The sequence below is a fragment of the Mrakia frigida genome (genome assembly GCF_051309035.1).
Source record: "Mrakia frigida strain ATCC 22029 unplaced genomic scaffold BDY24scaffold_24, whole genome shotgun sequence".
In the NCBI taxonomy this organism is placed as follows: domain Eukaryota; kingdom Fungi; phylum Basidiomycota; class Tremellomycetes; order Cystofilobasidiales; family Mrakiaceae; genus Mrakia; species Mrakia frigida.
In genome coordinates this window covers 19,017-41,321 of record NW_027481257.1, presented here as the reverse complement: position 1 = coordinate 41,321, position 22,305 = coordinate 19,017, and the positions used below count along the sequence as shown (strand labels likewise).

The 22,305-nt window shown below is 54.0% G+C and overlaps 7 protein-coding genes across 7 annotated transcripts; 5 read left to right on the top strand and 2 right to left on the bottom strand.

Moving 5' to 3' along the window:
• Window positions 1-460: 460 nt before the first annotated feature.
• On the top strand, window positions 461-3,073 carry BDY24DRAFT_395380 (WD40 repeat domain-containing protein). Its single transcript, XM_076641291.1, has 9 exons — window positions 461-717; window positions 779-841; window positions 914-1,121; window positions 1,210-1,292; window positions 1,378-1,490; window positions 1,626-1,777; window positions 1,885-2,100; window positions 2,193-2,301; window positions 2,514-3,073. Exons 1-9 carry the CDS (start codon window positions 521-523, stop codon window positions 2,975-2,977), a joined length of 1,605 nt encoding a protein of 534 aa, XP_076494748.1. The 5' UTR covers window positions 461-520; the 3' UTR covers window positions 2,978-3,073.
• DIS3 (exosome catalytic subunit DIS3) lies at window positions 3,074-7,733 on the bottom strand. The gene is made up of 19 exons (XM_076641290.1): window positions 7,560-7,733; window positions 7,315-7,484; window positions 7,064-7,227; window positions 6,892-6,947; window positions 6,625-6,795; window positions 6,381-6,511; window positions 6,217-6,306; window positions 5,991-6,141; window positions 5,751-5,922; window positions 5,254-5,678; window positions 5,106-5,174; window positions 4,853-5,031; window positions 4,676-4,782; window positions 4,482-4,597; window positions 4,237-4,399; window positions 4,049-4,163; window positions 3,831-3,969; window positions 3,468-3,765; window positions 3,074-3,369 (listed from the first exon to the last, which is right to left on the bottom strand). Exons 1-19 carry the CDS (start codon window positions 7,663-7,665, stop codon window positions 3,129-3,131), a joined length of 3,063 nt encoding a protein of 1,020 aa, XP_076494747.1. The 5' UTR covers window positions 7,666-7,733; the 3' UTR covers window positions 3,074-3,128.
• Window positions 7,734-8,374: 641 nt separating this feature from the next.
• BDY24DRAFT_395370 (zinc finger MYND domain-containing protein) lies at window positions 8,375-10,184 on the top strand. The gene is made up of 6 exons (XM_076641289.1): window positions 8,375-8,690; window positions 8,802-8,849; window positions 8,921-9,145; window positions 9,216-9,665; window positions 9,741-9,768; window positions 9,864-10,184. Exons 1-6 carry the CDS (start codon window positions 8,508-8,510, stop codon window positions 9,920-9,922), a joined length of 993 nt encoding a protein of 330 aa, XP_076494746.1. The 5' UTR covers window positions 8,375-8,507; the 3' UTR covers window positions 9,923-10,184.
• Window positions 10,185-10,201: 17 nt separating this feature from the next.
• On the bottom strand, window positions 10,202-12,431 carry BDY24DRAFT_435732 (uncharacterized protein; the record flags this gene model as incomplete). Its single annotated transcript, XM_076644193.1, has 4 exons — window positions 11,778-12,431; window positions 11,263-11,643; window positions 10,885-11,136; window positions 10,202-10,801 (listed from the first exon to the last, which is right to left on the bottom strand). Exons 1-4 carry the CDS (start codon window positions 12,207-12,209, stop codon window positions 10,202-10,204), a joined length of 1,665 nt encoding a protein of 554 aa, XP_076494745.1. The 5' UTR covers window positions 12,210-12,431.
• Window positions 12,432-12,865: 434 nt separating this feature from the next.
• BDY24DRAFT_126595 (uncharacterized protein) lies at window positions 12,866-14,462 on the top strand. Its single transcript, XM_076635967.1, has 5 exons — window positions 12,866-13,330; window positions 13,408-13,599; window positions 13,697-13,980; window positions 14,071-14,203; window positions 14,284-14,462. The coding sequence occupies exons 1-5, from the start codon at window positions 13,202-13,204 to the stop codon at window positions 14,344-14,346; spliced, it is 801 nt and encodes a 266-aa protein (XP_076494744.1). The 5' UTR covers window positions 12,866-13,201; the 3' UTR covers window positions 14,347-14,462.
• A 3,310-nt stretch (window positions 14,463-17,772) lies between these two features.
• BDY24DRAFT_416819 (high mobility group box domain-containing protein) lies at window positions 17,773-19,131 on the top strand (the record flags this gene model as incomplete). Its single annotated transcript, XM_076643633.1, has 6 exons — window positions 17,773-17,806; window positions 18,024-18,093; window positions 18,247-18,323; window positions 18,547-18,605; window positions 18,721-18,783; window positions 19,021-19,131. The coding sequence occupies 6 exons, from the start codon at window positions 17,773-17,775 to the stop codon at window positions 19,129-19,131; spliced, it is 414 nt and encodes a 137-aa protein (XP_076494743.1).
• A 1,523-nt stretch (window positions 19,132-20,654) lies between these two features.
• Window positions 20,655-21,874, top strand: BDY24DRAFT_395358 (uncharacterized protein). Its single transcript, XM_076641288.1, has 4 exons — window positions 20,655-20,862; window positions 20,958-21,056; window positions 21,350-21,439; window positions 21,560-21,874. Exons 1-4 carry the CDS (start codon window positions 20,743-20,745, stop codon window positions 21,833-21,835), a joined length of 585 nt encoding a protein of 194 aa, XP_076494742.1. The 5' UTR covers window positions 20,655-20,742; the 3' UTR covers window positions 21,836-21,874.
• The last annotated feature ends 431 nt before the right edge of the window (window positions 21,875-22,305 follow it).

The window sequence follows — 22,305 nt, the reverse complement described above, 5'->3', positions numbered from 1 at the left end:
CCTCACATCTCGTCCAAAGAACATCTCTCTTGAACCTCTCAACCAGCGTAGGATCTCCCCCAACCTCGACCACACAGCACGCGTTTGCGAGAACAAACTCGATCCTGACCCAAAGGTTGTCGTTCGTGGTGGACAACACATCGGCGAAGATTCGCTTGCTGACTTCCTGCTGTGAGAGACGAAGCCTGGAAGCCAGTTTGGTCCAGGAGGAAGGGATCTGAGGAGAAGGAGACCTGGGAGAGAGGGAGGAGGAAGAGAAGAACCGAAGGAGACCGGTTCGACAGAATTCTCTGCTGTTTCCGCAGAAACCATCTGATGGAGAGGTGGGGTGAAAAGAGAAAGACGGAGAGGGATGGAGGGGTCGATATGAGAAAAAGACGGCTATGGATGCTGGTCGTCGAGATCGTCGAGAGGAAGGAAGCAAAACGAGCTAGGTCCAAGCTGAAAACGGTGAGCTTCGACTTTCCTTCCCTCCCTCCCTTCAGCCTCAAACATCGACCCAGCCTTTCCCTCGACATCTATGGATCCCTCTTCTTTCTCAACGGAAGCTCTCACTTTCAACTCCCAATCAGGAACCATCGCGGAAACTCTCGAGGAAGCTCCGTTCTACCCACCTTTGCCTTCGTTCGACTTCTCCTCCCCTCGGACGGTCGCTTCGTTTGATGCTCGTCAGGGAAGTCAACTAGGCCAGAGCAACTTTTTCAGAGATGCGAGATGGTCAGTAAAAGCTTCCTTCTTCTCTCTGAGCTTCAAACTGATCTTCTCTCTCGTTTTGCAGGTCTCCCGACGGATCTTCTCTCTTGACCATCGGCGATGATCGAACCGTTCGACTCTTCACTCTGTAATTTCGCTCGTCCCTTCTGCTCTTTCCCATACGCTTGTACTGACCGGCCCTACTCTTGTCATGCAACAGACCTACCGAACTCCTCACCCTCACCCTCCCTACTCGGTCAACCTCCCCTCCTCTCTCCCTCTCTCCAACGCTCGTCCTCCCTCAACAATCTGCAATCTACTCCTCCCTCTGGTACCCAACAGCTTCGAAAACAGACCCAGCGACTTTCTGCTTCTTGGTAGCAGGGGAAGGACTTCCTATAAGGCTCATGGACGCGGGAGACGGAAGGGTACGTTCACGCGAAGGAGGAAGGGAAGGAGGAACGAGGCGTTGAGCTCGACCAAACAAGGGCTCACTTTCCGATTGTTCTACGTCAGATCCGAGCATCCTATACCATCTTCGATCACAGAGAACGTTTTGTAGCCCCTAACTCGATGACTTTCAAGAATGATGGGTCGAAGTTCGTTCATCAGTCGAACTCGGCGCTTTGCTCTCTTCCTTCGACGCGTCCTGACCTCTCCTTCTCTTTCACTCGGTGTTGCCAGATTCTACTGTGGTTTCCAAGACGCCATCGAAATCTTCGACATCACTCGTCCAGGAGCTTCAGGTCATCGACAGCACATGTCCCCGAGCAAGAAGAACAAGTCGGGAATGAAGGGTTCGTCCTTTCTCCCTCCTCCGTTTCCTCCCTTTCTTTTCTCCCCCCAACCCTTCGCTTCGATCTTTCCTTCCCTCCAGCTGACACTTCTCGTCTCTCCGATCTGTGTTCTTTCTTCGGGTTGCCCATCAACAGGGATCATCTCAGCCCTAGCCTTCTCCCCCGACCCTTCCAACTCCCTCTACGCCGCCGGTTCCTTCTCTCGGTCCTTAGCGCTTTACACCGAGAAGACGGGTGCCAAACAGGTCTTGACTTTCAGAGGGCTAGATGGTGCTGGGGTGACGTCGGTTCGTTCTTCCATCCCTTTCTCCCTTTCGCTCGATTCCCTGCCTTCCTCCTTCCGAACCTGACCCTCGTTTTTTTTTCTTTTTTTCGTTGCGCTTCGCCCTCGCAGCTCAAATTCAACCCTTACAACCCCACCATCCTCTACTCCGCTTCCCGTCGCTCGTCCTGCTTGATCCAGTCGTTCGATATCAGGTTCCCCAAGAAACCGCTCGAGGCGTTTGCGAGACCCGAGGGTAGGTTGGGAGACTCGGAGGGGAAGGGAACGAATCAGAGGATGGGCTTCGAGGTCGATCTTTGGGGGAGGTATTTGGTTGGAGGGGATAAGGTGCGTTCGAGCTTTTGTTTTTGGGAGTGGAGGGAGGGTGAAGGGAGACGCGTCGAACTGACTTTCGTCTGGGTTCTGGTTTGGGTGAACAGAATGGCAAGGTCTCATTCTTCGACATCTCTCCGGAGTCTAATATGACCCTCGAAGGAGAGTGGGTGCAAGGAGAGAAGAAGGCTGGGTTTGTGTTGGAGGCGGGGAGTGGTGAGTCTTCGTTTTTCGTTTTGATCTTTGCTTTGCTTTCCCTCCCCCGACCACCGGACCCGTCATCTCCCCAACTCACACCTCAGCACCCTCTAGAATTCACAAAACCGAACTTCAACCTCTTCCCTTCCTACCGTCCGTCCCTCTCGTCGCTCAGACTGACTCGTCTCTTCCCTTCCCTCCGTTCGTTCATTTTCACTTCGTTCGATCAGACGCCATCCCCTCCTCAACCCTCCATCCCTATCTCCCCCTCCTCGCCACCATCTCCGGATCTCGACATCTGGTCTCGCCCCCATCCTCCGAATCTTCATCCTCCTCCTCCGACTCCTCTTCTTCCTCCGACGACTCCTCCGACGCGTCCGACGAAGAGGAAGAAGAAGAGGAAGTCGCTTCCTCGCTGGGAGCTTCAGTCGCTGTTTCTGGGTTGGCGAGCAAGGGAAAGAAGGACGCTGTAAAGAAGACGAAGGGGAAGGTTGCGAATGGGAAGGGGCTGGGAAGAGGAGCGTTGGGAGAGGGAGGAAGAGACAACTTCAGGCCCAGGGAGGCGATGTTGAGGGTTTGGGATTTCACGGGACGGCCAAAGGGGGCGACTGAGGTGGTAGATAATGGCCGGGAGGGTGAGAGGGAGGTGGTGGTTGAGGTTGAGGTCGCATTCGAGGACGACGCGATTCGGTGAATCGGGTTTCCTCTCGTCGTTGCTGCTCGAACGGTCTCTTTCTCTCGAGAACGAGAGGAAACATCCAAAAAGATACAATACATCCGAGCGATCAAAACGTCGAGTCTAAGCTAGATAACGAAGGGGAAGCAGACGAGAACCAAAGCAAAAACTAAAGCGAGCTCGAATGCACAGGCGAAACCAACGTCATCCTCACCTTCCCTCTCTGAGTGTTCTTATCCTTCTCGACCGCGATGTTGACGATAACCTTGTCGAACACAGCGATGGTGACGTCTCCGGACCCAGGAGGGGCGTCGAGGGAAGCTGCTGAACGAGGGAGGGTGATGCAGTAGTTTTCAGGATCGAAGGTGTGTTGATCCGATTTGAAGGTGACGAGACCTTCGATACCGAGTCTGAAAAGAAAGAGAGAGAGAGCGAGAAGTCAGTTCCAGGCGTGGGAGAAGGAGGGGAAGAACCAAAAGAAAGGAAGAGAGAGACGCGCTCAACTCACTTCGAAACGAATACGGCCACTCCGTTCCTGAAACACCTAATCACGAACGCTTCCTCTCTCACCTCCACCACCTTCCCTTCCCTCATGCCCCTCTGCTTCAAAGCCAGACCAACGTAGAACTCCACACTCGCTCGACCAGCCTGCTGAGCCATTCGATGGCGCCGGTTGACGTTCTCGAGGACCTGCTCGACGTGTTGTTTCGAGGCGAGGGAAGCGTGGAGTTGAGTGTAGCCGATGGCTGCTGAGAGTTGACGATGAGCGAGGACGTCGGCGTATCGTCGGATTGGGGAGGTGAAGTCTGCAGAGGAAGAGGAGAGGTTAGCTCAGGCGAGACGGAAGGGAGAGAAGAGGAGGGCGACGAACGGGTATAGATAGGACTGGCGAGACCGTAATGGAGGAAGGAGTCTTTCGAGACGGAACCTGAGCAGATGTACTCGGCTGAGAGCATGCATCGAGTGGCGAGGATTCGGACGAGGGTGTTGAAAGCGGGCTCGGCAGGGTCCTGTTTCGAAGAGGGGAAAGAAACGATAGGAGATCAGCATTCGCGAAAGTAGATAGAGAGACCGCGGAAGAGTACTCACGACACAGTGATCGAGCGAAGTAGCAAGGGCAGCCGAACTCGACGCGTCGAGGTGCATTCCTCGTCGCTTGAAGAGCAGATCGTCGAGGTTCTCGAAGTTAGTCTTGGGAGGTTCACTACGAAAGGAAACGGGAAAGAAAGCTGTTAGGAACGAAAAGCTCGGAGGGGGGAGGAAGGCAGAGAACTCACCCGTGACGACGAAGAACAGCCGTCTGAGGGAAGGTGTCCTGGATCTTGGCAGCGACGCTGCAGTTGGCGAGCAACATGAACTCCTCGACGAGACTGTTGGTCTCGAGCATCTCCTTTTGCTCGACGTCGATAGGATCGGAAGACTCAGGACTGTCGAGGTGAACTGAAAGATAGAAAAGGGGAAGAGGCGAGGACGCGTCAGATTCCGACTCGAGAATGCGGCTCGAAGGAGACGAAGAACTCACTCTTGACTTCGGGCGACGCTAGGTTGAGAGCTCCCGCCTTCATTCGAGCAGCCTTGAGCTTCTTGGCCAGCTTGTTGAGGAGTCGAATTCCAACGGTGATGGGATCGCTCAACGACCTGGAGGAGGGACGAGGTGAGACGGAGAAAGGTCAGGTTCGAGTTTGCTTGCAACGAGGGAAGGAGGAAGAAACTTACGAATCGTCAAGTCGAGCCTGAGCCTCAGCGTAGGTGAAAGCAGCCTTGGAAGCGATGACCGACTTGAAAAAGCGGACGTTGACGATCTCGGCCTCAGGAGTCATTTCCTGAGAGAAGAAGGAAAGACGAAGGTCAGTTAGAGGTTCGGGATCTATCCGAAGAGGTGAAAGAACGCACCCAGATACACGAGAAAGCCAGTCGCTCGACGTAGGGTCGAAGGGAGCACAGGTTCGTTCCAAGAAGAGCGGGAAGCATGTCGATTCGCTTGTCGACGAGGTAGACGGTCGTTCCTCGAGAGGCAGCCTCCTCGTCCATGGGATTCGAAGGAAGAACGAAGTGCGAGACGTCGGCAATGTCTGAAAGGATGTGAGGGAGGGAAGATAAGTTCGAGCTCTCGAGTCGCTGAGGAGGAGGAAATGTTGCGACTCACGAACTCCAGCCTCGATGTTTCCGTTCGGCAGAGGTCGAGCGTGCAGAGCATCATCGATATCTTGGCATCCTATCAAGTTGAACGAACGAGAGGGGAGGGATCAGCTGAAGCCGAGGTGATCAGAAAGGCAAAGTAGAATCAAACTCACCGACAGGATCGATACTGCAAATGACCATGTCCCTCAAATCCGTCCTGTCCCTCCAGTCTCCTCGAGGATCGTTGTCCTTGGGAGGAACGACCCACGTCTCTCCCTCCTTTGGCAGACAGTCCAGAATACCCTTCCCGAACGGCCTGTAGGGAACCTCGTACTCCAACAGCAAACTCTCCTGCTCCGCTCCCTTGCTCTCGACGGCTCCGAGGGCTCGAACGAAGTGACCTTCGGGGTAGCGAGAGTGGATGTCCCAACGGTCAATGGAAACGAGGATCTTTTGGGAGAGAAGAAGAGGAGCTTGTCGAGTTCGTAGACGGATTCGAGGAAGACGACGATCGAGAGGAGTGGCGAAGACAGTTTGGGGAGAGAGGGAGGTGGTGGAAAGGGAGGAGAGGGAGGTCGAGTCGATGTGGCAGACGTAACTGCGGAACAAGGACAGAAGGAGATAAAGTTCAGCCTGACTTAGGTAGACGAGGGGAAGGCGGAAGACTCACGCTCGCCAGTTCCTCTTGAAAACTCCAACGACGCGTCCAGTCGGCTGCTTCTCGATCGAGTTCTTCAACGCAACTTCCTCTCCGTCGGTCTTCTCCTTCCTCTCTCGCTCGAGCTCGTCGATAGCAACGTCCTCGTCTCCCGAATCGTCGGCGTCGTCGTTCTTGAGGGCAGCTGCAGAGAGAGAAGATGAAATCAGCTGTGTTCGTCTCGACGAAAGAGGAGAACGAAACGGGACGGACAATCTTGATCAACAACTGTCTCTCCAGGAGCCTTCCACTCCGACTCGTCGAAGACCTCGACGATGACAACATCTCCGTGAACGGATCGGTTCATGTTCTCCCTCCCAACGAGCAGGATTGGTTTCGGGTACGAAGGAGTCGAGACGGTTCCCTGAGACGCGACGAAAGGGAAAGGAGTGAGCTTCGAACCCGAAAAGAGAATGGAAAGAGCAACGAGGCGACTAACCTCGAGATAGTTGTAGGGGTTAGCGTTGAAGTGGCCCTTGTGGAGTTGGCCAGACTTGACTCCGGAGAGCAGAGTTCCCGACGCGATGTACTGAAGGGAGAGGAAACGACGAGGCGAGGCGTCAGGCGACGAGTCGAGACAGAAAGCATGCGAGATAGCCTCACATCCGAGTACATGGCCTTCCTAGGTCCTCGCTTTCCTCCAGGGATGTCGTCGTCTCCAGCAGCTCCAGTGGCAGCGAGCAAGTCCAACAAGGCAGCGGAGCTATCGTTGAGTCCCTCGATGTATTCTCGCACTAAAGGCGTTGAACCGCCAGATATCACACAGTCAGCTTCTAGTGCTGATCCTCGAGACCTCTAGAGACCTCCAGAGACTTCGAAAGACGAGCAGGAGAGGAAGGAAACGAACCAGAGTACGCCTTGAGACCTTCGACCTCAGCCTTCTTCCTGTTGTCGACATCATCCGAGATCATGACGACGAAGGGAGACCCAGTGGAAGCCTTTCCCTTTCCTTTCGAGGAAGCGGGAGGAGAGGACTCGGCGAGATGAGTGTTGTACCATCGGAGTGAGTGTCGAATGGCTGTGAGGAGAGAGTGAGAAAGGAAAGAAGGAGGAGTTGGTCAGCTTCGAAGCTTCGAAGGGAGCTCGAACGGCTAGATCTATACGAGAAGCTCACCTCGATCGTTCCTATCGTTGGGCGACTCGTTGTCGATTCGAATGGTCGCAGAGTCCCTGAAGAGACACAGAAGGAGCGAAGAAAGATTGATGAGCTTCGAGCTCGACCTTCCTTCCCTCCTCCACCTCCTTCCTTCGAGCTCAACCCAGAAAACAGCTTCGACCGAACTCACCTTCGAGCCTCGTTCCAGAAGACCCATACGAGTCGATCCTCGTCTCCGATGAGCTGCTTGAGTCTGTTGAACAGAGGGAGACTTCGATGCCTGACCTCGTCGAGAACGGTCTGAAGGACAATGATAGGGAGGGATGAGAGGAGGGGAGAGGTGAGGAGGTCCATCTAAAGCAAACGAGGAGGCAACGAAACAATAGTCAGCTCCCAGAACGACCGAAAATAATCGAGTAGAGTCTGAAGAGCGGTACTGACTTGGTGAAGGAAAGCGTTGGTGTCAGGGACGACGTAGTGACCCTCGGCGACGAGCTTTGAGCTCAAGAAACCATGCTCGGGAAGGACAGGCTTCTGAGCTTCGTCCAGGCATACGTCGCAGGCAGCTGATCCACAGGGAATGTCGTTACGAAGATATCGCTCTCGAATGACTATAGAGAAAACAGACTGGAGGTCAGCTTGAAGGTCTGAGGGGGGGGAAAGGGAGGAGGGAGGGAGAGACTCGCCTTTGAGGACCTTTCCCTTCGCGGTCTTCTTGAAGAACTTGCGCTGAGAGAAGGCGTCGTCCTGTCTCGCTCGCTTCTGAATGGTGATCATATCCAAAGAGTCCATCTTGGAAGAGTGGCCTTCCACGGGAAGGAAAAGGGGGGAGGGAAGAGGGGAGGGAAGGGAAGGAGGTCGACGTTGAGGTCAACTTCGAAACTCTTCAGCCCTCGAGCTCTCGTTTCCTTCCTTCCCTCCACCCGCATTCGACAAAATTAAACCCATCAGCCCGACTCGGTTTGGGGAGCTCCTCGGTCTCATTCAAGGAAGGGATGCTCCTGCAGCCGAGATTCTTCGTACGAAACGATGAGAGACGTCCAGATGGTTCGCTCCCTCTTTCCTTTCCTCTCTACAGGCCGAGCTCGCCGCCCTCTTCCTACCTTGCCTCTTCCGGACTTTTTTCGAATCCAACGTCGATCCTTACGGCGAAGACTCCCAACAGTACCTCCTCATCGAAGACCCTGGCATCGAGGTGTGGTCAAACGACTCGTTTCTCTCGCTTCTGAATGGACCATCCCGACGAGGCCTGCAGCATGCTCTCCAAGGTCTATACATATTTCCTCTGTTCCTTCCAGGATACTCGAAGTGTCGAGCACGAGAGGAGAAGACCGGTCGACTCTTGAGAACGACCCGGCAGGAAGGAGGGGAAGGGCTGGAGGCCGTGCGTCGAAGGAGTCCAGTTGAGCTAGGGGTCAAATCTAGATTTACGATTCTTTTTCGATTCCAGCGGAGGCCCCTTAGACGTCCGAGACGAGTTTCAGATGCAAAGAAAAAAAGAGGAAGAAGGGCGAGTGAAAGCTGGAGGGAAGGAAGGGCTGAGCTCAAAAAAGGTGAGCTCGACCTGAACGATCAACATCGCTCCTCCCCTCCCTTCCCCTCTTTTCCTACAACTCGCAGCTCCCACCTACTCGATGGACGAACCTCTCTCAGATCTCCTCGCGGAAGGACTAGGCATCAACGACGATCCCTCCGTTTCCTACGTCGACTTCATGGACCAATACGTCCGTTTCGCCAGCCTCCCTCCTTCTCAACGCTCTTCGCCTCCCAAGGAGCTTTTCAACGCCAGCATAAGGTTACAGGCTGTCGAGACTTTAGTGAGTTCAAATTCCGAGCTTAAGGGAGTCTAGACGCTGAGAAAGGAAGCTGGAGAGGAAGATGGTCGAGCTCACCTCTTCCCTTCCCTTCCTCTCCCTCCTTTCTCTCAGACCGAACGTCTTTCGGACCTTGCCTCGGAGGAGATCGACGAACAGATGGTAAGATCACACTCCTCCATTCCACGCGTACCATCTCTTCAATGGTCTGAACCTGTTCTCTGTCTCCTCAGACTCTCCTCGCATCCAAACATCTTCCTCAGCTCGCTCGAGCGGTTCGACTTGTCCCTCTCTCCCTCCCCGTCAACATCTGGTCCGAACTCCTTCTCGAGCGACTCCACACCACCCCCATCTTCGCTCGGTTCATCCGAACCCACCCCGAAGGTCCTCTCCTTCAGGAACACCTCCTCAAACTCCTTGGACTCGCTCTCCCGGAAAGTGTTGGAGAAATCGTCAAAGTTCGTCTCGACGCGTCTTATTTTTCTTCTTTTCTCTCGCATCGGCTCTGACACATCTCCTTCAATACAGTGGGCCACCTCCTCTAACTCCCTAACCAAATCCTCTACCTCCCTCTCCTGGCTCATCTCCCTCTGCGTCGCAACCGCTCAAATCCCCTGCCACCTCCACCCGTCTTCCCCTCCTCCTCCAACCGAACGTCTCACCAACCCTCCCAACCCCAACCACCTCTCCTCCCGACTCTTCAAAATCTCAGAAGACCTCATGCAGTTCCTCGATCGAGCGAACGGGACCCTTTCTGGAGGACCGTCTCAAATCGAACTTCGTGCCGTCGCCGACGCGATGTTCTTCTCTGGGTTCGTCCTGATAGGAGGGTTTGAGAACAAGAGCTCGGAGAAGCCTCTGAAGGAAATCAGGGAGAGCTTGCCTTGGACTCGGTGCGAGGGTGGGAAGGAGGCTTTGGAGATGGGGAAATTGAGAGGAGCGTGCAAGGAAGGGGAGGAGAGGATGAGTTGTTCGCGAGTGAGTTGAACTTCTTCCCTTCCCCATTTCTGCCGTCAATACCGAGCTTCGCTGGTCTTCTTCATTCCTCTGCAGTGTAAGACAGTTAGGTACTGCTCGACTCGTGAGTTCCTCGTCTCTCTGCTTTCCCTCGACGCGTCGCCCAAACGCTCGGCTGATCCTCTTCTGTCTTCTCTCCGTTCCTTCCATCCCCCTCAGAGCATCAAAAGTCAGACTGGAAGCGTCATAAACTTCTCTGTCAGGCTCCCGTTTGGTAACGATGGGCACGGCTTTTAAGTTCTTGAATTTCGACTCCCCCAAAGCGACGGCTCAAGAGCCTCCTTCCCCTGCCCTCCACGAGACGAGAAGAAATGGAAATCATCTTCGTACATTGTATATACCTGTCGAAGTATCTGCGCCCAGCACTCCTGATTTGAATTTGAAAGGAGAAGAGAACCGAAGCTGGACTCGACGCGACGGGTTGTTTGTGAGAAACGTTGTCATCAATCCATTAGCCTAGAGCCGTATACATGATCGAGCAAAGGAAGCAATCAAAATCACCTCTCCCCGTAAAAAGTCGTTGCAGCGCCTACTAAGATCTGCCCTCCCCCGCTCATCGCCACGATCTCTCCCTTCCCAACCCCAACGTCTGTCCCTCCCTCGCCTCTCCAGACCACCTCTCCTTCAGACCAGTTTGTCCCACTCGCGTCACTTGGGTGCTCGTACTGGTTGTCAAAGCTCAACGCGTATGGCGTCCGAGGGTAGGCCGTGCTGTTCGCCCACGAAACGAACGAGGACACGATCCTCCCGCTCTGGGTTCCGAGTTCGACCGATCCTTCGTAGATGTCCCTTGGGAGGTGTATTTCGACGGTCCCGTTGAGGTTCAGAGCCGTGAGCGTGAGGTTGGCGTGGGCGGGGAAGGAGGTGATGTTGGATCGGAGGAGGGACGAGGAGAGAGAGTCTCGTTGGAGGAAAGTCAGGTTGTGGGTTGCTGGAGAGGTGTCGTTGTAGGTTGGGAAGGAGGGGATGGGAAGGACGATGAGTTTGGATTCAATGGTCGAGTTGGATATGAAGAGGGAGGAGCGAGTGACTGTGTATTGGCCGACGATGGGGAGGAGGGAGAAGAGGGAGAGGGAAGTGCTGGTGTTGAATCCTCCCTGGAGAGAGACATATCAAACGAAGAAGAGTCAGAGACAGTGATGGTAAAGATCGATAGAAAGCGATTTTGAGATGTACTCACTGAAGACGATATGGATCCTTTCGGTACGCGGACGTCGACGATATCGAAGGACGCGTTGGTTTGAGTGAAGTCTCCGAAGTCCACGGACGTGGCGCTCTCTCCGAAGACTGAAAGGGTGTAGGAGTTGAATGAGCGTGGAACGGTGACGGTGACGTCGAAGACGAGGGTGTTGTTCCAGTCGGGAAGGAAGTCGAAAGGCGTGACGAGGTCGGATGGTTGATACGATCCATCGCTGACGTTCGAGCTTGAGGTCTGAGAAATAGAGAGGAGCAGGGCGTGGAATATTGTGGATTAGTTAGTTGTCTTACTGCAAGGTCCGAGGAACCAGCTCTAGGGGGAGAACGGAACAAGAGAGAATACGACGCGTCGCGAACTCACGACCAACGCCACCCCTCTGGTTCCTCCAGTTACCGGCGACCCATGCAGCCCTCCCGAAACCATTTCCAGCTCCTCCTTCCCCCAAGAGATGCTATCCTGTTCGCTCCAGCCATCTACACCTCGCCAAATCCCCGTCACGTTCACGAACATGTCAAGCTCCGGATCGTCTTCGGCTGCTGGGACGAAGGTGACCCTGGACGAGCGGCTTCCAAAGACATTTACGTAGATAAACGATGCGAGATCGATGTGAAGGGCTTGCTGAAGAGTGGAGGTGAAGATGGTGTAGTTTCTGTTGTCGAAGAGGATCTGAGAGGGCCGAGGTGAGGAGAAGTTAAAGGGAGCGATGAGCTCGTAGTCGTAGTATCCCAGCCCGGAAGCGACCTGATTAGGAGTAGAACAAGAGTAGGGATAGTAGTTGAGACTCAAGTCAGCGGTTCAAGCGATGAAGAGAAGCTTGAGGCGAAAGAGAAGAGGACGAGCGCGCTCGATCCTCCTCCTTTGATCAAAGGACGTACCTCCGGCTCCACTGCAGATCTAGCTACATCTAGATACGAGTTCACTTGGATCTTTCGCTCCCACGGCTTGGGTTTCGACCCGTCTACTCCGTACCAGATCATGGCTCCTACGAGACCAGCGAGAAGGAGAAGGACGACCGCGACGATTCCCTTTCCTCTGCGAGTATGAAAGAGCCATGGAGGGATGAGAGTCTTCCGAGGAGGTTTTTTGGGAGCGCATCCTTCGATCGTAGCTTCGTCTAGATCTAGGGCTGACTGTATCGAAGGGGAGGAGGAGGTAGCTGGGAGGGAAAGGGGATGAGGATGAGGTCGTGTGTTGGGAGGAGGAGCACCGAGGTCGTCGAGCTCGTAAGAGGGAGAAGGAGCGGCTGGGTCGTGAGTTTCGGTACCGTAAGGTGGAGGATGATAGGTTGGAGGTTGGTCGTTTGGCATTCGAAGACTCGAAAGAGGAAGCGTTTCGGATGCTGGGGGTTGGAGAGCGAAAGGGAGAAGAGAAGCAAGGTTGGAAGAGAGACAGGTTTTGGATGTCACCTTCGTCCTTTGTCTTCCAAATGTTTACCGGCTCAGCGAAAGCCGAGGAGATAAGAGATCGCTTCTCCATCCGTGTGTATTATGGTGAGGGAAAGAGAGAACCCATGCTGAGAAAGAAACGAGTTGCTGACGGTTTGAAGGGAAGAAATCGTGAGCTCGACAGATTCAAAAGTGAATCTTCCCTTACCTGCTATCCTTTACCCTCACCCATCACACCGGTTCAAACTCTTTCCTCCTAAAACATTGCAACGAAGCGCTCATCTACATCCCTGAATTCTTTCCGACTTCTTTTGAAGATCCTGCTCTCGCATCGACTCCTTCTCGACGACGTACCCTCCCTTTGTTGAGCTCGAGCTTCTCCTTCTCTCCTCCCTCGACCTTCTCCCTCATGATTCAGGACGATGCGGGACTTCGCCATGACGCTTCAAGGTGCGTAGGTCTCTTTTGATCGCAGTTACGCTCTCAGAATTCTCCGAATCAAAGAGCAGACAGGGTAGGAGAAGAGCGAAGGGAGGAGGGAGCTCAACAAACTCTGACTCCCTTCCTTCTCTCTCTCATACTCTTTTACAGGCTCGCTCTCTACATTCACATGCCCTTACGACAGGAAAGCTTTAGTTCCAATCGACAGACCTTCTTCTTTGGCCCTCAACATTCCACTCGGACCAACGTGTTCTCGACAGCTCTCGACCTTCCTCCTCCTCCCCTCAACTGCTCTCTTCCCCAGCTCAACCCTCTCGACTTTCCCTCCATCTTTGACTCCTGGAACCTACAGATATCATCCTCTCTGTGCCAGAAATCAAAATCACTCGCGGCCTCCTTCCAGAGCACCCCTCTGGTCTTCGAAGAGGCCCGTTCGCGACACCTCCGCCTCTCGCCCTCTCCATTCAACCACCATGATCGACCCTTCTCCCTCTCCCTTCTTCAACGACAAGGTCAGAGAGCACGCTTCCATCCTTCGATCCTTCGCCACTCCAACTCGACCGGACGATTGGGCTTCCAACGAGCAGTTTCACAAAGCTCATGTCAGTCCTCGCTCGCTCCTCTATTCCCTCTCTTCCTTGTCAAGCTCATCCGTCTCCCGTCCTTTCTCGTTCTACAGATCCATCTTCTCATCATCCACGCTCTTCGTCACATCCACGACGAATGTCCGAAGTGGCCTGACTGCGACTACAAGGACGCTCTCGGCTACTGCTCTCTTCTCCTCAGGATGGTGGGAGATTATCTCACGATGGAGACGCAGTTCTACTGGCCTCTTCTTCTCTCCAAGGGAGAGCATCTCGAACCCAACCCAGTAAGCCTCTCGTTCTACTCATCTTCCTCCATCTTTCCCTCCGTCTCAGGCCGCTCAAGCTGACCTTCGACCTCTCCTCTCCTCTCCTCGCTCTCAGTTCAAACTGCCTTCCTCCCTCTCCACCTCCTCCACCAAAACCCTCTCCTACAACTTCTTCCTCCCCCTCCAAGGCTTCCTCTCCCAAGCTCAGCACTACCACGAAACCTTCAACGCTGCGACCTTCCAAGCTCACCTCGTCAGGCTCGCTGAACCCCTGGCGGAGTGTCTGTGCAGGGACGTCGAGAAGTTGGGACCTGAGCGATTCAGGGTGGTGTTTGATGAGCAGGGAGTTGAGGAGTTGAGGAAGAAGATCGAGGTCGAGTTGAAGGAAAAAGTCGATAAGTGAGTTTAGCGTCGAGTTGACTTTGTTTGAGAAGGGGAGGAGGGAGAGCTGACCTTCACGTTCCTCTGTTCGTTCGTTTCGACCCTCAGGTTCCAGTACTACCCCGTCGTGCTCAGCAACATCGAACCAGATCTCCAGGACGTCGTTCTACCTCTCAGTTGGATCCAGAAGGAGGTCATCATCCCTTGGGTGTTGACGCAGAAATCGAGAGGGTTTTGGGACGTGAGTCGTTTTCGCTCTCTTTCGTCGTTCTCGTTCTTATCGACGACGCTGACTGGGTTCTACTTCGTTCGTTGTAACAGTACTCGAGATTTCCTCAGAACTTGGGCTACGATGGGTACAGGGAGCACTCGCACAAGGACTGAGGAGAGAGACGAGGGAAGGGAAGAGGGAGGCGTCGACGCGTCGTGTCTGATACGTTTTGGGCAGATTTCTTGGATCGTTACCTAGGCTCGGATTAATCGTTTGATGTATGATCAGGCTCAGATTTGTTGAGGAAAGACGACAGCGGAAAGAGAACGACATCTACTGTAACGCTCCTCGTCTGCTCCCAAGCGAGGAGCCTCGAGGACCAGTATGGGAAGATGAGAAAGTCATTGATCTGCTCAGAGAAAACGGACGTACTCAGGTCTCCTTGAAGCAGAAAGAAAGAGGACGAAAGCTTGGCCGACACGACTTCGAATCGATGGCGTCTGCTGTTCTTCGGTCTCAGCGAGGCAGCGGGACGGGAAAAACGAAGTTGTAGTAAGGTAAGAAGTTGAAAGAGGATGATTTTATAATTCACACCTCGAGGGAAAGTACAAGAGTTCGGATTCATTGTTTAGCTTCGCCGAAGGGAAAGAAAAAGAAGGAAGAAGGGTGATCGCTTTTGAGACGTCAACCTCTTGATCTCCCACCCCATCCAGTCGTCTCTTTTCCATTTCAAGAAGGACGAGCAATGGCAGAACAATGGTACGGGCCGAGAGCAAGAGGTATAAGCTTCGAACCAAAGAGGGTCGAAGGAGAAATGAAGAGAGATGCGATTATCGTTCAAAACTTTGACCCCTCGACAGCCCATCTCGTTTCCACTCGTCTTCTTTACTGCTCTCCCTAATGTACGAGGACAAGTGGATGTGATGGATCACGAGTGGAAGAAGCTTGAACCGAAGGGAAAAAAATGAGAGTGGAGGTGAAAAGAGAGACTCGTACGACGGTACGTCGTACGAAACTTCGACTCTTGGTTCGCCACTTCTTCCGCTCCTCATCTGCTACGTTTAGCGATTCAAGGACGGGGAGCAAAGAAGAAATCAGAACCGAGAAGGAAGAGCACCCGAATCGAGGCGAACGAAAACACAAGTTTGAATGAACGACGCGTCCGTTCTTCGACCTCTGGCCCTCCCCCCTGCTCCCGCTCGTCTTCTCTCGACCAGCACAACTAGCGGATCAAAGTGGACGAGCGGTTCAACTGGGAATCCAAAGGAAGATTGTTTGGCGTAAAGAAAGCACGAGAGAAAGGACAGAGGTGAGACGCGTCCGTCCTTCAACCTCTCGGCCTGGCATCTGAGCCGCTCTTCCCCTCCCTCCAGAAGCTTAAGGGAGAGGGATAGTGAGCTCAACAGATCAAGAGTCTAGAGGAGAAAGGTCCGAAGTGAACACGAAGCCAAAGAAACGAAAGACTCGACCTCTGATCCCGTCGAGCTCGCTCTCCTTAAATTTTCCCTCTGTGGAATGGGACGGATGGGGGAGAGCTGCCCAATTGGATCAGAAGAGGTACGAGCAGAAAAGACAAGATACGTTGAAAGAAAAGGAGAAGAAAGGGAACCGAATGGACGAGGAGACGGTGCGGTGGGAGACGCGACTCAACTCGACTCGACCTCTCGCCTCTTGTGGACCGTCAGCTCTCGAGCCTGCCTCCGGTGGAGGGAAGGAAGAGAGCGCGGAAGTAACAAGAGGTGAGAGGAAGAGGAGTAGAATGAACACAGAGGGAAAGTAAGAAAAAGGAAAACCGACGAACGACCGAACGAAGAGGAGGACCGTGGTTTGGACTTGGAGGGGTAGGATGATGGAGTGCGGGAAGGGAAGGAGGACGGGAGAGTAGAGGGACAAGAAGAAAGAGTAAGATGCGATACATAGAGAGAGAGGGGGAGATGAAGGAAAGAGAGAGAGGGAGGAAAGGAAGACGATCCAAAAAAAAACGAGACACGAACCGACGAACGAAGGTGAGCTCAAGCACCTGGTTCGATGAGTCTCCGGTCTTCAACCCCTCGTCAAGGAGATCTCTCCCCTTCCTCGACGTCGAACTCACCGACCTCTTTGCTGCCCTCTCCGCGAAGATCGAAACGACCCGCTCCACAGCTGAAGTGCAAGGAGGGACGGGATGGATCCTCGTTGGAGACGGCAACAGAGAGGAAGGAGGTGCTTGAGGGAGTTGAAAATGAGAGGGACAGATAGGTGGGAGTGGAGAGAGGAGTAAGGAGATGATGAGTGGAGAAACAGGGAAACGGAGAACGAGGAGATGGGAGGAGGGAGAGAAGAGGACGGTCGAAGGTCGATGTTGCCGCTCGAAGCCATTCTTCCTCCTGCTCGACGCTCATCACTAGATGTTGCGATGGGATCTCTAGAGAGCATGGCGATCAGCTTGAGGAGAGATTGCGACGAGCTGGAGGAGTAGAGGAGGAGGACGGGAAAGTCAGCTCGTCAATGTCGATGGAAGGAGCCAGGAGGACGAGATCGAGGTCATACCTGTCGAGAAGCTGAAAGTCTGGAGAGACGAGCTTCCTGGAGAGCAGAAAAGAACGACGAAGCTGCTAGCAGCTGTAGAGGAGCGGAGTCAGCAAAGGAGAGAGAAGGAAAGCGACCTTCGAGGTTCGTTCTAAGCTCACGTCTTCGTTCCAGATTGCACGATCAACCTTCCAGCCGCGAGCTCTACACCTTCCTGCTATAGTTTCCCTGAGAAAGAAGAAGAAGAAAAGGGAGATGGTGATGGTTAGAAGGAAAGAAAGAAGGAGCGCTGCTGACCCGCGAGTCAATCCTTTCCCACGCCTGGCGGTCCCCTTTTCAGCCCTCTCCTCCCTCCTTTGCCCTCTCCCTCCTCCACCCACCCTCTCCCCCTTCCCAAGCCTGACCGTTTCCAGCCCTCTCGCTTCTTCCCTCCCAACCTCCCTACGAGCTCAACTCCTTCCAACCTACTAATGTGAGTTTCCAACCTTCTGTCTAATCATCGTTCTCTCTCCCTCTTTTCGCCACCCTCCCTTCCGTCCTCCCTCCTCCATCATCCTACGAGAACAACAGACTCTCTTCCTGCCCTCCTCCTCTGGAACGAGACGCGTCTCGCGCAGACGCGGTCCATCGTCTTCCCTCCCTCCCTCCCTCCCTCCCTCCCTTCGTTCGAGAAGCGTTCAGAGAACGTGGAGGGAATCGAGGACTCTCTCGATTCGGGAAGGAGAATCGATGGAACGTCGTCAGATGAGACGAACGAACGAACGACGACCAGAGGAGGGAGGAGAGACGAACGAACTTGTTTGGCGCATCCATCCCATCCACCTTCAACGCCTTAGTCTCCCTCCCTCCCTTTCGTCAACAACACCAGTAGGGTTCATCCACGTCTCCCTCGTCGTCTTTGAAGCGAAGGAAACGACGTCGATTCATCACTCCCTCCCCCTCTCCCTTCCTCTCCACCGCCCCTCCCTCCCTCCCTCTCGATTAAACCATAAACCACCCATCCTCTCCCCTTCGTCTCCCAACTTTCCTCTTTCGTTCGAACGTTTAAACTGACCTCTTTCTGCTTCCTTTCTTCCCTTCGAAATCTACAGATGCCCAAAGACGTCAAAGAGAAGGTCTCCAAGGGTGAGTTTCTATGCCTCTTTCCTGCCTTCTCCCTCTCTTCCTCGCTCCCGCCATCCATCACACAACCATCACCATCTCCACCGTCTTCTCTCTCGATGGACGGGTTCCTTGAAGGAACGGGATCGAACGGATCAGTCAAACGAGAGGCGTACATGCTGACCTCTCCTCCTCCTCCTTCTCCTCCCTCCTCTTCTCTCCTTGTTTTCGACGCATACAGCCTCCAAGCCCACCTCCACCAAGGACAAGAAGCCCGCGAAGGCTCCCAAGGATAAGAACGCTCCCAAGAAGTGAGTTCCTCAGTCTCCATCCCCAACTCTCACCATCCCACAACTCGACGAGAGGAGGGCGAGACGAAGACGCGAAACGAACAACAACACTGACGTCTCCTTCCCTCCGTTCTCTTCTCTTTCTTTCTCTCGTCTTCTTCCCTTCGTTCGCAGGGCTCTCTCCTCGTACATGATCTTCTCCCAGGAGCAGCGTGCTAAGGTCAAGGAGGATAACCCCAGTGCTACCTTCGGTGAGTGTCCAGCTTCTCGTCTCCTTCCCTTCTTCCCTTCCCTCCCTCGCCCAAACAACACTACCCTTCGTCGATCCACCCACCTTCGTCTCTTTCGCCCAACACACCTACCCTCCAACCCCGTTCCCTTCGTCCCTTCCTCCGAGCACGGCCAACGAACGAACGCATGCACGAGCCTACAAAGCTGACCCTCCTTCCCTCCTTTGTTCTCGTTCGTGTTCAGGTGAGCTCGGTAAGCTCCTCGGAGCCAAGTGGAAGGGACTGTCCGATGGAGAGAAGCAGGTACGTCCTATCCTTTCACTCTGTCTGGTCGAATCGAAGGACGCGTCGAGGTCGAGACGAGTCGAGAACGAACGCTTACCCTCGCCCTTCCCCTCCTTCCTTCGGTCGTCTGCAGCCCTACGTCGACCTCGCCGATAAGGACAAGATCCGAGCTTCTGAGGCTGCCGCTGCTTACGAGGTTCGTTCGGTCTCTCTCGATCTCTTCCCGTCGTTTCGCTTCGTCCTGAACTGACTCCCTCTTCCCTTTTTCTTTCTCTCCTTTTTCCCGAACTCGTCCCTCGCCTCACCATTCATTTCCCACCCCGCCTCTTACTCTCGTCGCACCTCACCGTCCCTTCCCTCGAACCCTCACTCGTCCCCTCCCTCCCGCTCCCACGTTCGTCTCGCCCACTCCGTCTCGTTCCTCGACGCTCAGGCCGGAGGAGGAGGAGCCGCCAAACCCTCGTCCAAGGCCAAGCCCGCTTCCAAGAAGAAGGAGGTCGCGAAGGAGGAGTCTGAGGAGGACGATGCTTCCGACGACGAGTAAAGCACGGGTCGACGACTAGATTAATACTCTTTGTTGTAGTCTCTGTTTCGACCCTTTCCCTTCCCTTGTTATACCTCTGGTTTCGAAGCTCTCTCTCTCTCTCCCTCTTTCTTTACGTTGTGTGGCGGTGGGTCGGTGGGTTGGTAGGTTTTTAAGTGACAAGTCTCCTTGCTCTCTTTCTTTTCTCTTCTTTTGCCTCGTCAAACCGTCGTGTCTCTCTTTCATGGGCTCTTCTTCCTTTCTTTCTTCTTTGGTTGATGCGTTGGACTGAGACGAGAGGGCGAGAGGCTGAGAGCGAAGAGTTTGAGAATTGAGGGACAGAGAGGAGGAGGGAGTGAGACGCGTCTAGTCTAGCTCGTGAAACGACGACGCGTCGCTGTCGCTGCGATTGTGTCTTCGAGGGAGGAGCAAAGTGGTCCAAGCTTTGGTGTTTAAGTTGGATGAGTCTTCGATTTCGATCGGTTGTCGAGAGAGGGTTGTTGAAGGGAGAGGGAGAGTTGAAAGAAGGAGGAAGAGGCGACGACGACGTGTCCATCTTGGGCCGCTGCCTGTTCAAGTCAAGTCTCCGCCGATACATTTTCTCTTCGGCAACTCTGCCGTCGCACTTCAGCTTTCGACTCGTTCGCTCATCGAGATGCAAATCTGCCTCTTGGGTGTGTTTGGTTCCCGCCAACGGGAGGCGACGCCTTTCGAGTCCGTCTCCGTCTCGCCCTTTTTCTCCTCCTCCTTTGCTCACAAGCTCAAAATGTATGATCTCCTAGCTCCCCAAGAGCGGTGAGATCTCTACTTTCGACCTTCCCCCTCTCTCCAACCTCGACGCGTCGTTCGAGCCAGCGGAAAACCACATCCCGCTCGTTTTCCCCCTTCTTCTTCCCGCCTCTCTTCCTTTCCCCCCCCCCCTCTCACATCGCTTCAAATATTAATCCCTCCTCTCGCATACCCTAAAAGATCTTCCTTCATTCTGAACGCCAAACAACATCTCTCGGATCTCCGAAAAAAAAAAAAAAGCCTCCGAGCAACGAAGCTCATCTCCTTCGCCTTCCCTCTCCTTCCTCCATTCTTCTCAACCCTCACCCGACCACCCCTAATCCTACTCCTTCCCGTCCATCTGGTACTCTCCTCGCTTCCCTCTCTTTAAAAAAAATAGAGGGAGACCAAACAACCAAAGCCTCAAAGCATTCAATTCTCTGAACGATCGGTTTCCCTCTCATGCAGCCAGCTCCTTCCCCCTTCTTCTCTTCTCAGCCGAACAAAGAGAGATCGCTGATCTTGTGACCTGCTGCTCTTTTGAGTGGAGGGGAGGGAGCCAAACAACCGGTAACTCTCCGAGATCTCTGTCTTTCTATAGAGAGGCAGGAGCAGGGAAGGAGAGGTCGAGCTCACCAAACCTCCTTGGTTGCTTCCTTCCTCCCCAAAACCCCTTTCGTTCCTCGTTTGATTTCTTTTCAAACGAAAGCAAAGCGCTCGAATTTTGCCCCCGAACCCCTCGCCCTCTCCCCTCCCCTCTCTCTCTCTTCTTCCAACCTAACCACCAACCACCATCTGCACCTCCCCTCCCTCCTCGCTCTCGCCCTCTCGATCCCTCCCTCCCATCGATTAACGAACGAAAGGATGCCTCTACCTTTCGTTCCTCTCACTTTGAACTCTGAGCCCAAGATACGAGGAGAAAGGGAGTGGCAAGGAGGAGGAGGGAAGAAGAACGGGCCTAGACACAAGGTCGTTTTCGATTTGGTGAGTAGAAAGGGATAACTAAAGAGAGAGAGATAGAATAAAAGAGGAATACGAGAACGAGCTAACTAACATCTTCTCGCTTCGTTCAATGGCAGCACCTCCAACACCTCGCTCTTCACCACCTTCCTTCTCTGTCCACCTCGACTCACCAACACCGACAGCAGCAGCAGCAAGAGAAGAGACAGCGTTCACTGGTGAGTATATATATACATAAAAGAAACGAGGGCAGAGGAAGAAAGGAGGAAGAAACGGGAGCGAGCATCAGAGGAGGAAGGAGAGGAGGTTGAGGAGGCCTGGGCTGAGGCGCGTCTCCCCTGCCTCTCTCCCTCTCTCTCGCGACGCGAAATGAGAGATGGGAGGAGATAGTAATCGAGTAGGAACCTATTGGGAAGAAAGCCTACAAACAACGACGCGTTTGACGCGTCCAAAGCTGACTTCCCTCTCTCTCTCTCTCTCTCTCTTTCTCTCCTTCGTTCGACTCGCTCAGGACTCATCGATCGGTTCGCCTTCGACCGAGATCCCCACCCTTCCTGAAGCTCTTCTCTGGCAGGGATCCGAGACCAGGGGAGCTTTGAAGGTGAGTCGTCTTGAGTCATTGCAAGGAGGAGGAGCTGTTGAGCTCGGCTCGGTCGTTCAGGTCGCTGACCTCCCCTTCTCCTCCCTCCCTCCCTTTCTGTTCTCCCTCGACAAAACCCAGTTCCGACTCCGACTCCGCTCCCCACCCTCCATCTGCCTTCTCCTCGACGACTCCCACCACGAGATTGTCATCCCTCTCAGCAACATCACCTCCCTCCAACTCCTCGACGCACCCAACGCGGTCAACGGAGAGGAGGAGGGACAGAACGAGCAGGCAAAGCAGGGCAACAAGGAGGAGGGTTTCGAGAACATGGAGAGGAGGTTGAGGTTGGGAGGGATGGTCCTGGAGATGGGGGTGGTGAAGGGGGTGAGTTTCAGTTCGCTTTCGGCTCGTTGAGCTGTTTGGGCTTTGGTTTCTCTTCGCCGTTAGAGGAGGAGAAGAGGAGGAAGATGAGATGGAAGCTGACAACTTCTGCTGTTTTGCGTTGAATGGATTCAGTGCCAGAAGGAGTTCAGATTAAGGTGAGTTCTCGACGCGTCTCGTCTCGTCTCGTCTCGTCTCGTCGCGTCTCCTCTTCTTTGAGATCCCGTCGTCGTGACTGACGCGTCTTTCTCTTTCTTCGTCTTCCTTTTGCAGAGAACCGAACCGATACGTCCGACTCACAGGTCTTCCTGGATCAGTTCGAGTCGCTGCTGGAGATGGAACGGTCGAGGAGGGAGATTTCACAGGAGGGTGAGCGAGCTCCATTCGTCTCTCGTCGTTCCCTCCTCGGCTTGAAACTGATGTCGTTTCTCTTCTCTCCCTTGCAGAGCTGCCAAATTCACCAACCTCATTCGAATGACCGTGAGTCTTATCGTTCTTCTGCT

What these genes read in the sequence shown, in the direction of transcription:
- BDY24DRAFT_395380 (XM_076641291.1), top strand. Translation starts at nt 521, where the DNA reads ATGGATCCCTCTTCTTTCTCAACGGAAGCTCTCACTTTCAACTCCCAA. An exon ending in TTTTTCAGAGATGCGAGATG is followed by an intron (nt 718 to 778) that starts GTCAGTAAAAGC and finishes CTCGTTTTGCAG; the next exon opens with GTCTCCCGACGGATCTTCTC. An exon ending in TTCAAGAATGATGGGTCGAA is followed by an intron (nt 1,293 to 1,377) that starts GTTCGTTCATCA and finishes CGGTGTTGCCAG; the next exon opens with ATTCTACTGTGGTTTCCAAG.
- DIS3 (XM_076641290.1), bottom strand. Translation starts at nt 7,665, where the DNA reads ATGGACTCTTTGGATATGATCACCATTCAGAAGCGAGCGAGACAGGAC. An exon ending in ACCCCTACAACTATCTCGAG is followed by an intron (nt 6,142 to 6,216) that starts GTTAGTCGCCTC and finishes GTCGCGTCTCAG; the next exon opens with GGAACCGTCTCGACTCCTTC. An exon ending in GTGGCCGTATTCGTTTCGAA is followed by an intron (nt 3,370 to 3,467) that starts GTGAGTTGAGCG and finishes CTTTCTTTTCAG; the next exon opens with ACTCGGTATCGAAGGTCTCG.
- BDY24DRAFT_395370 (XM_076641289.1), top strand. Translation starts at nt 8,508, where the DNA reads ATGGACGAACCTCTCTCAGATCTCCTCGCGGAAGGACTAGGCATCAAC. An exon ending in AGGAGATCGACGAACAGATG is followed by an intron (nt 8,850 to 8,920) that starts GTAAGATCACAC and finishes CTGTCTCCTCAG; the next exon opens with ACTCTCCTCGCATCCAAACA. An exon ending in GTGTTGGAGAAATCGTCAAA is followed by an intron (nt 9,146 to 9,215) that starts GTTCGTCTCGAC and finishes CCTTCAATACAG; the next exon opens with TGGGCCACCTCCTCTAACTC.
- BDY24DRAFT_126595 (XM_076635967.1), top strand. Translation starts at nt 13,202, where the DNA reads ATGATCGACCCTTCTCCCTCTCCCTTCTTCAACGACAAGGTCAGAGAG. An exon ending in AGCAGTTTCACAAAGCTCAT is followed by an intron (nt 13,331 to 13,407) that starts GTCAGTCCTCGC and finishes CTCGTTCTACAG; the next exon opens with ATCCATCTTCTCATCATCCA. An exon ending in TTGAAGGAAAAAGTCGATAA is followed by an intron (nt 13,981 to 14,070) that starts GTGAGTTTAGCG and finishes TTCGACCCTCAG; the next exon opens with GTTCCAGTACTACCCCGTCG.
- BDY24DRAFT_395358 (XM_076641288.1), top strand. Translation starts at nt 20,743, where the DNA reads ATGCCTCTACCTTTCGTTCCTCTCACTTTGAACTCTGAGCCCAAGATA. An exon ending in ACAAGGTCGTTTTCGATTTG is followed by an intron (nt 20,863 to 20,957) that starts GTGAGTAGAAAG and finishes GTTCAATGGCAG; the next exon opens with CACCTCCAACACCTCGCTCT. An exon ending in AGACCAGGGGAGCTTTGAAG is followed by an intron (nt 21,440 to 21,559) that starts GTGAGTCGTCTT and finishes GACAAAACCCAG; the next exon opens with TTCCGACTCCGACTCCGCTC.